Here is a 14,845-nt window from a genome sequence, read left to right on the forward strand (position 1 = left end):
GACTGTGTATAAAGTATTTTTATTAAAGTTATGCCTGAAGACTGAAAACTGTCTGAATATAAACAATGGGAATTTTTTGCAAAAATATTAAACTTTTTTAACTTGTCAACATTACCTCAGATCATGTCTGCCTGATATCTTCTTGCATTTATTCTTACTAAGTTAATAATTATACAGTCCACAGTTCTGAATGAAAATACAGTTGGCCCGCCTTATAGGCGGGCTTGCTTTCCGCGACTTGGAGCTCACGCAGAAGGCAAGCCCAGGCAGAAATAATGGGGCATGTTCTCATTCCACTCACCCCATGCACTGCCGCAAGCATGTGCCCCATTATTTCTTATGGGGCTTGAGCATACGCTCTTTCCCCATACGTATGGGGAGGGCAGACTGTAACAGGAGCAGAATTGACTATAGGTAACATTTGAAAAATCATTGAAATACTGAGCAGGCCAACATGTATAGGAAGCGTTATCTTGTGGAAAGCATAAGACTTTATATTTTGTATTTTCTCTTGTTTCTTTTGAGATCTTATCTTTTGACTTGGTATTCCCTCTCTCAGTTTGATGACTTCTCTCGAAACATCTGTGTTCAGTCGTTGCTGGGAATTATGGACATGTTCTGTGACCGGCTCAGGTAAGGAGTGAGCAATACTTTGGGTGGGTTGGAAGAGAGAGGAAGTGGCAGTATGTCATAAATCAGGATGGACAGGAGGTGGGTCATGGCCAGCCAGTGGAAATCCAAGCACCTGCTTGTTGCTGAGAATCCTCTTCCCCTCCCTCCTTTCCCTCCTCCATCTTTTCCAATTTACACAAAACATGGAAATAGCGTGAAAACTACAATATGATGCCACAAGAATATGAACACATCACAATAAGCTGAATAATGTATATCTTAGCAGCATCACTGGATATAACTAACAGTTGTGCATTTTTCAACAAAGCACGAAATTTAGCACACAGGTAAACTAATATATTATGGGCAAATCTAGATATTAGACTGTCACAGGTCCAAAACACACTACAGAAATAATCCAGTTTGAGACTGCTTTAACTGCCCTGGCTCTATGGTAGGGAATTCTGGGAACTGTAGTTTTGTGAGACAATTGCATTCTCTCAGAGAGCTCTGAGTACACAATAAACTACAATTCCCAGATTCCCTAGCACTGAGCCAGAGCAGTTAAAGCAGTCTCAAACTGGATTTTTTCTGCAGTGTGTTTTGGACCACAGATTTCTCCCCGTTTGGTGATGGCCATCTTGCAAAGTTTCTTATAAACTGTCCCAACCATCCTGGCTTCATGTGATGTCAAGTCTTGATTTGAAAGTTTCTAATTGAGATTACATGAAGCCAGGGAAGGCTGTTTGATCCATTTAATTTTATTCAGTGTCATTAAAATAAATAATAAATAAAACTTTTATTTGTATCCTGCTTTTTGTAAAAACAATCAAAGTGGTGAACAACATATAAAAATCATACAATAATATACATAATCCCCTCCTAAAAAAGAATTAAACACATTGGGATTAAAATTACATAATTAATATTTAAAATCTAATAATCACAGGCCAGGTTATAACAAGACCAAGAATATCCATGGTGTGTGGGTGTGATTACTATATGGCCGAGGACTCTATTTTGGAAAGGCCTGCTGGAAGAGATCCATCTTGACAGCTTTTTAAAAAGTGGTAATTTGACCGATATTATCCAGCAGGCTGTTCCACAGGCTGGGAGCTGTTGTAGAAAAAGTCCTCTGGGAGATGGCAACTAGCCTGGTCTTTAAGGGGTGCAATAAATTCCTCCCAAAGGACCTGAGTATACAGAGCAGATTACATGGAAGCAGGCAATTCCTTAAATAAATTGGACCCAAGCCATGTAGGGCTTTAAAGATGATAACCAACACCTTGTACTGCTTCCAGAAGCCATTGGGCAGCCATTGGAGTGACTTCAGTATTGGTGTTATATGGTCACTCCTAGATGTTCCAGATACCATATTCTGTACCAGTTGAAGCTTCTGGACTAGGCACAACGGTAGCCACATGTAGAGCGCATTACAAAAATTGAGTCGTGAGGTTACCAGTGCATCTACTGCAGTTTCCAGGAATCCCAGTTCCAAGAAAGGGCGCAGCTGGCGTATCAGCCAAAGCTGATAACAGGCACTCCTGACCGTCGCATTCACCTGATTTGACCGTCACATTCACTCATTTATCTGTCGTTGTTGCTGATGCCCGAGACATGGAGAAATATTTGGGTGTCATCTGTATATTGATAACACCCCGCTCCATGAGCCCATCCAGATTGGAGCAGTTTGTAAAAAAATAATAATTGTAAGATGGCCATCACCAAGAGAGGAGAAGTCAATGGTCCAAAACACACTGCAGAAAAAAAAAAATCCAGCCTGAGACTGCTTTAACTGCCCTGGCTCAGTGCTAGGGAGTCTGGGAATTGTAGTTTATTAGTCCTCAGAGGCTCTATATACACACTCTGTGTGTGTGTGTGTGTGTGTGTGTGTGTGTGTACTCGTGCGCACACACACACATGCAGAAAGTCAGAAAATGGTATAAAAGATGGCAAAGAAATTGAATGTATGTGTTTTTTTCCAAATGTATGTTTTATTTTGCTACTGTGAAAATAACATTATTATTATTATTATTTGTATTCTGCTTTTTCACAAAGGAATCAAAGTGGATTCCAACAGTATAAATAAATCATCAAACAATTAAAAATTGCAATTTAAAAACCTCAAAACCCAAGCCCTCCTTCCAATCAGTTAGATTATTAAAAAATAAATAAAATAAAATAAAACTTTTATTTATATCCTGCTTTTTGTTTTGACAATCTAAGCGGTGTACAACATTTAAATAATACAATAATATATACAACCCCCCCCTTAAAAAGGATTAAACAGTTCTAGCAATTAAAATTACAAAGACTAAAGTCTAAAAACAATAGAACAATAGTGATGGGGGGATCTTTACGTGACCGGGTGATATTCCGGGAAGGCCTGCCGGAAGAGGTCTGTCTTGACAGCTTTCTTAAAGCTATCTATGTTGGTAATTTGACGGATCTCGTCCAGCAGGCCATTCCATAAGGTGGGAGTGATCTCGGAAAAAGTCCTCTGGGAGGTCGCAGTCAATCTGGTCTTTACAGACTGCAACAAATTCCTCTCAGAGGATTTGAGTGCACGTGTTAAAGATACATTACAGTGACATCAGAGCTCTGACTTGCAGTTACTGGAATGCTCCCTTCCACAAAGAACTGCATATGGCAGTGTGGAATCCTTGCACTTTCAGCACTTCTCATACACTTGCACAATACCAGCTCAGAATATGTCACAGATACTTTGGATGTTGTTGTTCAGTGTGGCCTGTAAAGAATGTCCTATGTTTTGATCTGGCCCCAGGGTCAGTGAAAACAACACAGGATTTGGGTGTCATGTCTGACCCCAAACATGGTTGCCATGGTGCACTGTGTTCTTTCCATGCTGTTTTAGAGCTGCTCTGGTTGGTGGGGGTCTTTTGTACGCTACTGAGGAGCATCTTTCTTGCCTTATCAATTTCTGTACGTGTGTGGGTTCATTTGTATAACAAGATGGCGGATACTTGTGATGTAGTCTGGGTTGTCACTTAGTGCAATGGACCTGTCCAGCAGTTCATCAGACAGTTCAGGTGGTGCTTTCCAGATAGCCTTATGGATCAACCCTGTCTAAGCAGGCAGTGAGTATTTTGATTTAGGTGGGCTTTGGTATAATTTAGCAAATCATTTCTTTTGTTATGATATAAGGGTATATCATCAGCACCATTGAATGCATACTACTTGTTCCTTACTTGTTAGGAGATCCTTAGTATCCTTAGAGAGCCCTGGTGGCTCAGTGGTTAAATTCCTGTACTATAGCCACTTGCTCAAAACCATAAGTTTGCGAGTTCAATGCCAGCGAAAGGGCTCAAGCTCAACTCAGGCTTGCATCCTTCCGAGGTTGCTAAAATGAGTACCGAGATTGTTGGGGGCAATAAGCTTACACTTTGTAAACTGCTTAGACACTTTTAGTTCAGTATGAAGTGGTATATAAACGAAGCTGTTTGTTTGTGTGCACCAGGGTTGTAGCTAAAGGGTGTTTGTGTGAAATCAGGATATTGTACCCCAGGTAAGAATTCTCCCCTAATGAAATTTTCTTTCAGTCCCCAAATTTCTAGCATTGCAGAGTGAGACATTTAAAATCATTCATACCTAGAACTCATAGTTGGTGTATTTGTATTCCTTTAGTAACTTTGCTGCCCCTTTTCTTTGGATGTCCAAATTGTGTTTTTAAATGATCAGCTGAATTTTTAATTTACTGCAATGCTAGAATTGCAGGGAGAAAAGGAAAATTTTACAGGTGAGGCAGAATTTTTATTGGGGGGTCCTGTAGGTACACCTTTGCTATACATTCTTTCATTATAAATTGTAAAGTCATTGGTGGTCAAAGAATTTCTAGCAAAGGGAAAAGTAGTGGATCACACATGATTGAAATTGGTCCCCTCCAGACAGAAGCTACAGCTGATATCTACAGACATCTGGATTACTAACCAGTGGTGTAGTTAGGGGTCAAAATCTAAGGCCCCTCCTGCTTAGAGGGCCCAACAAATAATCACTCAGATGATGGGGCAGTAACAAATGGTCTGGTATCAGCATCAAGCATCCAGCGAACAACGCTGCTCATTGCAGTTTTCTTTCTCCTTCTTTTTAAACAGATTTTTTAGTCAGAGGTACCCAGCTGGACAATAAATATGGCTGCAGATTCTCCTTTTATTATTGCTACTTTCAATATATATTATCCTTTTTGACAACAAAGTGTTGTTTTATAATCGAGTGTATGTTTATCATCAGAGCCACAGAAGCCAACTTCAGGTTATTTCTGTAGTCATGGTGGTGTTATAATTTAAATTACTCTAAAAAAGTGAAAATGGCAAGATAATCAGAATATCTTTTAAATCAAGGTTGGCAAATTGTTTGCTTTGACAGATGAGGAACGTATAAGCAGTTGTAATCATGTGGTAATGGTGATGGACGGAGAAGGAAAATGTTAGTTGTATACTTCCCAATGAAAGGAATGCACATGCCCATCTAAAGCAGGGATGGGAATCATGTGGCCCTCCATATATTGTTGGATTGCATCTCCCAGCACATAGCCAGTGGTGGGAGGAGCAGTACAATCTGTAATGACTCCCTATAAGGTCATTACATTCAGAGTCTAAAATTACTCAGATGTGCCACTGCTCTTGAACAAGGCATAACTAACCTATACTGAATATATGCTCTTAAGAACATAAAAGTGTACTGCCAGCTCTTACTGGAGGACACCTATGTGTTTAATGTATGTTCTTGTTTGGTGCTGAGATGCTGAGGCAGACCAGTTTCCTTATGTATGTTGGGCTAAGTTATTAAAGCCTTTATAATTCAAAATCAGCAACTGGATGTGTGCTGTAAAGCAACAGGGAGCCACTGAAGAGCCTTTTTGCCTAGCTGTGATAACTGGCTGTTGTTTCAGACTGATTCATTAATTGCCTCATTCAGTGCCTACTGTCATACTGAGCCAGAAAATAAATATACAGCCCCTCCAAACCCCAACAACTCATTGTATTTGGGGCTTTGCATGTGGGACCTTTAGAATGAGAAGAACAGATTAGGCAGCAGTATGTACTAAACACCACTGTGTTGCCTGAAATGATTAATATTGTAAGTATTACCTCCATAACCATTAGGACAAGATACATGTTTTTTTAAATGCCTAAAATGAGCCAGATGCAAAAGAAACATAGGAGTTGTCTGGAATCCCAGTTCTGACCCTCCATGCAAGAGATCACAGTCTTGCAGGTCACTCATTTATCTCTGGGTTTGTCCTTTATTTCAATCCCTCCAAAATCCTGCTTTTCTAAAATATGACAAAATCTTTTATTTTAGTGCCCTTAATTTAGAGCTAACAGGTGCATACACTGATGTGGAGAGAAATGTGAGGAAATAGCAACCCTCCTTTTGTACAAGAAAATAGAAACAATGAATATTAACCTGTCACCAAAATGCTGATAAACAGCTGTTCTCAGCCAGATACAAAGCCACTACTTAATCCTCTGCCTGGTTAATTCAATCTTCTGGTTTTTCATTTGATCAAAACTGTTCAGTTCTGGGATTATTTGTGTTAGTTGCAGTAGCTCTTGTCTCATCAAAAGGGTTTCTCCTTCACTCCTTGTTTGGTTTTTTTGAGCTAGGCCATTTTAATCATAGGCTTGAATAATTTTCCTTTTCCCCTTTTAATATGTTTAAACAGAGGAGGGTACTGTAATTATTGTGAATATGGCAGTGTACACAGCAGTGCTATACTACGCAAGTCCCAGTTGCTCATCCTCCCCTCCCAGTTGTAGATTTTGGAGCTTTTGATGTTAGGAGAAATCTCTCATTTTCCTGGTTCTTCTTGAGTTTTCTGGGAAAGTTCTGTTAAAAAAAAACTGGATTGGGTAGAGGGATTTTCCCCTTTTTTTTAGTTTAAAAAGCTTGGACAGAGTCTTTCCTCTTGATCCATTTCTTGGCCCTTTCCAGCTCTAGTTACTGCTGTGTTATGACAATAAACAATATTTTGCAATATCCTGTGTTTCAGGGCCTTCAAATCATTTTACCTAGATTGGATATGATCAGACATCATGGCAATCCAGAATTCTTGAAAATTCTGGCTTACTGACAACAAGACAGTGTGCTGGTACATGCTGGCCACCAGATAGGTTTCCTCTAAAAGCAGGAGCAGCTAAACAAACCCAGAACCTTCCATCTCTGGATTGTTTCATGATGCCCAGCTGTGGAAATCTGGCTTGTTTTTCCCTTGACAAGCCAGGAAAACATCTCATGGTTTGTCCCCAAGAATTCTGACTTACCATGATGTATGAACCCAGCCGTTATCTCAGTAATACTTAAAACTATCCTTCAAGATAAATGAGTATTAAACATAATATAATAACATAATACTGATGCTCTGGCTTGTTGTAGGAGAAACATTAGATTTTCCCCCCTCTGACTTTTTGGGAGAGCAGTAAACCAGAGCACTCGTCTGCTACTTCAGGTATCATGATAGACAGCTGTCAAAAGACTATTTTGTTTAGCTTTTCCTACTGTGAATGTGAGTGACTAGCCAGTGTGTGGCAACATGCTGACTTATTCAGGACAAGACTATTACAACATCTGAAGACACCTTTGAAAGTTCCCTAGCCAGTTCATGGCAGACCTATGATTTGAACTAGGGACTTTTTGGTTTATAAATTGGTCTTTGTGTAGGCTAAGCAGGGTCCCTTAAAAGGTACATGGTCTTCTTTGTTACAGGCTACTCAGCAGGAGACAGATCTCTGCTTTTAAGTCCTGTTTCCTATGGATGAAGAACAAACATGTAGCTTGCAACAAATATCTGTTTCCCTTTATTCTCTTGACTGCTGGATTCAGCACATTGATGGATAGCTGTCAGTGGCTGGGGATCGTCACTGATCATTGATATGTTCCCCACCTCATAACAGTTTGTGGGGCAAGTCCTTCCCTCAAGCTGTTTTAGCACCAAGAAAGTGGTTTTTCCAACCCAGAAGAAAACCTAAAGAGTGTGGGGACATTTTTTTAAAAAGCCTTGGGCTCAAGTAACCTGGAGACTACATCTTGCCCACTCCAACATAATATTTCCATGTAATGTAAGTGGTTGCTTCCCACCTGCTACATTTGTAAGGCTCCCAAGGCACCAAGAATGGAACCATTATATTTCTTCTCTGCCACTGTTGGGCTCTAGCTGCTGCTTTGAATAGTTCAGGCCTCCTCTCCCATCTGTCTCCCTTTGGTTAGTTAAACAGAATTCAAGAAAGAAACACTCCTCCCTTGTGTATCTCCAAAAGGATTAGTCTGATCTTTTTTTCTCACCCCTTTGCCTAGGGAAACTGAATGGTAACTATGATTCTGACAGGACTAGATTTTGGGTTTTTCATTGTATCTCTCTGAGATGTGAAACCTGGAGTGAACAAATGAGACCTGAAAACTTTCTAAGTGAATGCTCCCTTGGTGGAGCTCATAAGAACCTGCAGCAGTTTAGGCAAGAAAAAGAAAATGGACTAATTACCAACCTTTTTGTTCTTTTCTTATTCTCCCTGCAGCTGCCATGGCAAAGCAGAAGAATGCATTGGCCTCTGCCGTGCTCTTGTAAATGTCCTCAATTGGATGCTCCGCTGTGCTGCTTTCTATACAGAGAAGATGAAACAGCCACTGGAGCAAGGAGTTGCTGAGAACCAGCTCAAGATGTGCCTAGACAGGCTTGTCAAGATCCTGGGCAGCACCAAGAACCGGGCCCTGATTCATATAGCCAAGCTGGAAGAGACACGTATGTAACTGATGCTCTTTTATTATAATTCACTTGAGATGTGAATTTTGGATTCAGGGCTTGCGGCTCACATGCATGCCTTTATTAGGATCTATTTCAGAAATTCTCTTGTTAAACCCCATTATGAAGTATGAAGTAGGACCCCACTAGCCTCTTTATCACAATTTCCAATAGCCTCGGTTTTTCATTTTTGCCTACATGGGGTTGGCATTGCTGTTTTCCAGGCAAAACTTCTTTTTCCCCACTGTCTCCCAAGATAATTACTATTTACAATTATTACTATGTTTTTTAAACTTTAAGGCAGAAATATCATGCTTTAAAATTTGAGGCATCTTGATAAAAGCCTAAATTTGAAGAAAGATCACTCTAGAAGCAGAATATGCACTTGTATTTATAGTTGCCTCTCCATTTGCACAGACTTCAAATCCACAACCCTCGCTTACATGCGAGGAGCAAATGGAGGGGGTTAAAGTGGAATGCATGCCCATGGCACGTGCCCACACCCACTTGCAGGCACACACCCTCTTTCCATTTTCATGGGGGACGGGCGGGAGCGGAACGGATCCCCTCTAAAAATTGAGAGCTGACTGTAGGAGGTCTTAGACTCAAACTGTGCACCTCTAGTTAAAAGTTCTCAGGTAACAAAGCTAGGAGAAATCTCTATCCTAACAAAACTGACAGTAACCTACTGGGCTCGATAGAATCAGTATAAGACAGCTCCTTCTGTACTTCTTGAATCCAACAAAACCTACATCTGTACTGGTGACGATGTTGATGTAGACAAAAGATTTGCTTCTGACCCTGACCCTGTAATATGGCACATGCATTTTGTGTCATTGGGCTTTCCCCCTTTCTAGGTTTCAGTCATGCACTAAGTGTGTGAGGGAAGTTGTATAAGGGTTTGTTGAAATAAACAGTCTAAATCCAATTGTTAGTCCCAAATGGAGTTAAATCAATGAGATTATCAGTATTGATTTACCATTCAACAGCTGATTCATTTGGGGCTAGCAGCTGGGTTTAGGCCATTGTGTATACTAGGTGTGTACTGTTACATTTTGGATAACAACCTAGACTTAGATTATCATCTCTTCCTGTTTCAGATCTGTTTTAACTGAATTGAGAATGAACCTGAGAGAAACTTAAAACCCCTGTCTTTCTTCTCTAGCTTCTTGGAATGCAGTCGAACAGTCTCTTGCTAAGTTAGGAGACAGTTTGGGATACATCAGCAACAGCCAGTTGAGGAGCCAAGCTGAAGAGTGCATCAGTCTTGTCAAGAGGTGGGCAAGTAGCAATGACAGTGAAGAAGCCCATCTTTGTGTAAATGAAATCTAAATTTAATATATCTTCTGTCCCTCACCCCAATCCCAATTTTCTGCCTAGTATCCCCACCATGCTCTCTGTGCATTCAGAACAGCTGAACAAAACTGGCTTCCCCACCATCCATGCTGTGGTGCTGCTAGAGGGGACAATGAACCTGACTGGAGATCCACATCTATTGGTGGAACAGCTTGTGATGGTCAAAAGGATGCAGGTATAGCTGGACCATAGAAGGGATGTTTTCTGTTGCTGTATTTATTGTCTTCTGTCTTGATGAAGACAATTACATAGTGAAACAGCCTACTTTAATACAGGTGAAGGACTGTATATTTGAAAGCTTTCCTTAAATAAGAACATCTGATGCACAGCATGTAAGAGGGAGGCTGGAACAGAACCATTTTTCTGCACATGTTGTTTTCTGTATGCAGGACACATGTTTATATGGTGGAATATTCAGTCATACGATTTGTCATAGGCCTTCTGAAGTGATATACCTTGTACAAAATCAGTTTTGCAATGTGGTAAATTGTTTGTCTAGACTGGGAATCCCTGTAGCATTCTCCAGAAATAAGAACAGACCAGAACATTATTGAGAATATGACCAACACCATAGATTACACTGGAGACAGATCTGTACAAGTTGTATATTGCTGGCATCCAACAAAATGTGGGGACAGAAAGAGAAAAATACTGAAATCCTGCTGGTTAGTCCCAACTAGAGTGGACCCATTCAGTCAATTGTTTAATGTGGACCCATTCAGTCAATTGTTTAATGTTGAGTCAACACATAGGCAGCTCCAATTAATTAAATGGTTGTACTCTAGTTTGGACTAATAGTAAGAGTTAGGCCTGTGTTTTCTTTTCTTGGCCATGCAGAGCTGCAGTAGACTTGATGACTCAAAAGTACTCTTCTCTGGAGAGCAGTCATCGCACATGTAATTCCTTTCTTCCTGAAGGCACAGCAGTTAGTTAGCAACCAAAGTTTTCCTCTGATGTTTTTCTTACTTCCTTGCTCCCACCCAACAGCTTGCTTGTGGCTGTTACTGTTGGCTAGTACAAATTATCACTGGCAACCAAGTTTAGCTGTAGGGGTCTAGGCATGCTTTATACAAGAGGTTGGGTGATGGTGGAATGGGACTGTTAGATAAGCCCATGGGTGTGTGCTATAGGCCTCATGCTCTGCCTATAATGGCAGAGCTGGATTGCTCTGTGTTTCAGTTCTCTGCCCTGTGGAATATCTGCTTTCACTATCTTTCCCTTTCTCTTCTCTCTAGCACATCCCATCCCCACTTTTCATTCTAGAAATCTGGAAAGCCTGCTTTGTGGGACTAATTGAGTGTCCTGAAGGCACAGAGGAGCTGAAATGGACAGCCTTCACTTTCCTCAAGGTAAGAAATTCTTTGGCCTTTCAGTCAGAATGAAGCAACTGGGCTCAGCTCCTTTATAATCTTCTCTTGGTACCCTTTCAGTTTTCCAGCTTGGTGAACAACAGCAGCTAAGGAATTGTGGAGGGCTGAAAAGATTCATAATTGCTGTAGGGCCTCAAGAAGGAGAGCAGATTGTAGCTAAGGAATAAACGCTTTGCATGCAAAATGTCCTTGATCAATCTCTGACCCTTTAGGATTGGACTGGAAAACAACTTTGCCTGAGATGCCAGAGAGTCACTACCAGTCTTTGTAAACAGTACTGAGCTTAGAGGCATAGACAGTTTCCTGTGTTCCTAACAGAGAGAGTTGCTGTAGCCTCTTGCCTCTGCTAGCTCTGTGTGACTGAATTGGGAGAAGGGGGAAGGTTCTTGTTGGCTTTCTGTGTTTTAGCAGAAACATGGTCTGTACTTCCAAGGTTCGTTGTCATTTCTCTTTTGAAGTTGCAAAAATGTAAAAAGCTATTTCAAGCAGAATATGAATTGAGACTGCCTCTTCTTGAGAGCACCTCTTTTTTATCAGATAGTGCCAGTATGTACTCATTTGAGTACTTATTTGACATGTGGTGCTGGAGAAAAATGCTGAGGATACCATGGACTGCCGAAAAAGCAAACAAATGGGTCCTTGAACAGAACAAGCCTGAAATCTCTCTGCAAGTCATGATGACAAAATTGAGGCTGTTGTATTTTGTCTACTCATTAGAAAAAACAATAATGACAGAAAAAGTAGAGGGTAGCAGAAAGAGAGGAAGATTGCACACTGGATGGATAGACTCCATCATGGAGGTCACAGGTCTGAATCTGCAGGACCTAAACAGAGCAGTGGAAGACTTGGGGGTCTTGGAGATGTCTCATCCAAGAGTCACCATGAGTCAAAAACAACATCAACAACAACAAACCAGTATGTGCTTGAATCAGGATCCCAGAAATCCCAGAGTCTAAGAATTAGCCTAATGAGCCCCCTCCGACTGTGTAATCGAGCACAGAAGGCATTGACTAGGGGTGCAGCATCAGCTCCTGCAGTTGACAGACTATGTTACTCCTCCATATTGGCCAGTATGAGTATGCAGGACGAGAAGCTTGACTTTATACTGTTGCCTTGTCACTGGGGCAGTACCTTCTTCCTGCTGTATTCCAGTCCCCTGCTCCAGGAACCTTGGATTGGAAAACACATTGCTAATCTAGGCATGGCTACCCTGGAAGTAGTCCTAACACAATACAGCTGCAAATTTTAGGGATTAAAAACTTATTTTAAAATGAAAACAAAAAGAATCCTAAGGCTCTGCAGGATAAATGTCAGAGGCCTTTCCCACATGTTGTGGTTCTCACTCTTGCCATGCGTACCTTTTATAACTGTGGCTTCCCTCTTTGGTTCAGTGCAAGTGCTCAGATCTACTTATTAACAAGCCACCCTGTGCTATTCACTGCTATTGTATTGATCAGGAACACATATAATAATCTTCCTAAGCTTCTCTTGCATTCTTTCTTTCTGGACTGTTGTCTTTGGTAGAGCCTGGAGGAGTTTCTCCATTTAGCTGTATAATTTTTCCCCCTCTGTGTAAACATAAGCCAGATGGCTCTGCCTTTCTTCTCCCTGGCTTCTCAGTAAACATACTCTGACGCTGCTAGATTCCCCAAAAGAGACTCCACAAATTGCAACTTAGCATTCCCTGCTTGCTCAGTAAATCTTAGCTGCAGCTCAAGTACATCGTGTAATTGATCATCTATGGACAGAGGAATAAATTAAGAATTATGAAAGAGACCAATAGACATGCACTCGCACATGCACCCTTGGTTAAGTTGGAATGTTCTAGAACAAAACAGAAGATGAAGAAACAGTCTCCAGAATTTATTGCGTCATGGGAGCATCAAATTCAAATTACAGACATTTAATTCTTGCTTTTTGCATTATTTTTGTATATTTTGGTGTGCAGGCGAGTTCAGAACTCTTTATCTTTGAAAAGATATCACCAAGAGAAACAGTTGATGCCATCCAGTCTGTTTCATAGTAAAATAGAGATTTGAAACTTTAGCTGTCCCAACTCCAAATCCCATATTCCCCATCACATTAGCATCTGTTCACATTGGATAATTGAAAAGTTTAGGTTAAATAACAGCTTTGTTTTATAAGATAGGAGACTGAAAGCAACAGCAGAAATTCTAACCTTGTCCTGAGCTTTAGAATGAACTGCTTTAATACCATGGAATGTTCACATATATTCCAGTTTTTAGGATGAAGCATAAGAACCAATATTGAAAAACAACCCAGTAACAAAATGTTGAAAAACAATGCATTTTTAAAATGAAAATGAAAAGAAGTTGCATAGGGTAAATCTCACATGGAGCCTTAGGATAAAATTAATTTATTTGGTTTATCTGAGGCATTTATTTATCATTTGTCAACTCACAAGTGTCCCTGAGATGATCTCCTGAGAAGGGACTATATGCAATTAGAACTGTAGTTCTGAGAGCATACTGTATGCAGTTAGGAAGAATGTGGGGTGGGATCAGAGTGGAGGGCTTGTGGGGAGAATGAGTGCACATATTGCTGAGGGCCAGTGCACATTTGTAGATCAATGTGGTTTCAAGAAGAAAGTGGTACAAACAGTGGCTAAAAAGCAGAATCTTATGAAGGACATGTGCAGGAAGTATGGAATTGATCAAAAGAGATGCCAAGGAAAGAGACTGAGGACCACTCACAAATAGGATATAGGGAGAGGTACGTCTTTGTACAGAGGGCAGAAAAGAGGGCAAAGATTAGGGCAGTGCGAGAAAAGGAGTGAGTCGTTTTGGATGGGCATGACTACATTATCATCTTGCTCTTTTTCAGATTCCACAAGTACTAGTGAAATTGAAAAAATATCCTCAAGGAGACAAGGTAAAAACATGCCAAGGGCTAATTTTATATTGCTTTAAAATGCCAGGTGTTTTGAAAATAAGAAGAAAAATTGTAACAAGTCCTCTTGTTGCAAATTTGCATTTAAGAGTGCTAAGATTAGAGGTGATGTTTACAGGATCAGGTAAATCCAGAGAGAAGATATCTAACAATGGCTGCTAACCATGATAGTTTCATTTAAGAATGAAACTATTACGCAGAGGCAGGATAGCTCTGGTGATCAGGTTTTTAGAAGAAACACTTTCTCCATCTTGTTGTGTTTGTAATTGTTATAGCAATATTGATTCTTTGCCCACTGTAAGAAGCAGAATACTGGGTTAAATGGATCTTCTCGTTTGAGTCAGAAAGCTATTCTTCTGCTACCTGGTGAATTTCTGGTTAACATGGGATTTAGATTTATTTCTTCCCATTATGTCCTTGAGAGCCTTTTTTGTAGTGTGTAAAAGAGAATTAGATGGGAATGAATAAAGTTCAAAGCTAACTGTTTGGGGAATTATCTCTGTCTTTTTAAAAAAAATTAAGAACTACTATTTCATTTATGAACTACCATCATTCTCTGGGTGTCGTGGATAAGCAGTCCACAAAGTTGTGTTATTCTCCCTGTGTCAGTGAATGTTGCTTATCTGAGCCATCCAAGAATGAATCCTCACATTAAGTACCAATCTCTCATTCTAAACTCAAGCATAAATGTTCTTTTTTTCTGTTTTAAACATAAATGATCCCCACTCCCAAAATCCACATAAAATCTGGAGGCACACTGCTACTCTCTGTTCCCAAATGCATTGATTATATCTCTTCTCCTCACCTCTTCTGAGGCAATTCCATAAAACTGAGATCCAGA

The 14,845-nt window shown here is 40.3% G+C and overlaps 1 protein-coding gene across 3 annotated transcripts in view; it reads left to right on the forward strand.

Annotated features, from left to right (window-relative positions):
- The window catches only part of LOC149309169 (mediator of RNA polymerase II transcription subunit 24), a 63,312-nt gene that overhangs the window by 9,726 nt on the left and 38,741 nt on the right, over positions 1 to 14,845 (forward strand). For all 3 annotated transcript variants that reach the window (XM_089531887.1, XM_089531888.1, XM_089531889.1), the window contains exons 5-10: positions 560 to 633; positions 8,145 to 8,368; positions 9,534 to 9,645; positions 9,749 to 9,899; positions 10,960 to 11,073; positions 13,939 to 13,986. In XM_089531887.1, the coding sequence (XP_089388013.1) occupies positions 560 to 633; positions 8,145 to 8,368; positions 9,534 to 9,645; positions 9,749 to 9,899; positions 10,960 to 11,073; positions 13,939 to 13,986 (723 nt within the window). The remainder of the gene's footprint in view (positions 1 to 559; positions 634 to 8,144; positions 8,369 to 9,533; positions 9,646 to 9,748; positions 9,900 to 10,959; positions 11,074 to 13,938; positions 13,987 to 14,845) is intronic.

Source organism: Sceloporus occidentalis, unplaced genomic scaffold, assembly GCF_023333645.1.
Source record: "Sceloporus occidentalis isolate IW3139 unplaced genomic scaffold, rSceOcc1.0.p SCAF_7, whole genome shotgun sequence".
Taxonomy (NCBI): domain Eukaryota; kingdom Metazoa; phylum Chordata; class Lepidosauria; order Squamata; family Phrynosomatidae; genus Sceloporus; species Sceloporus occidentalis.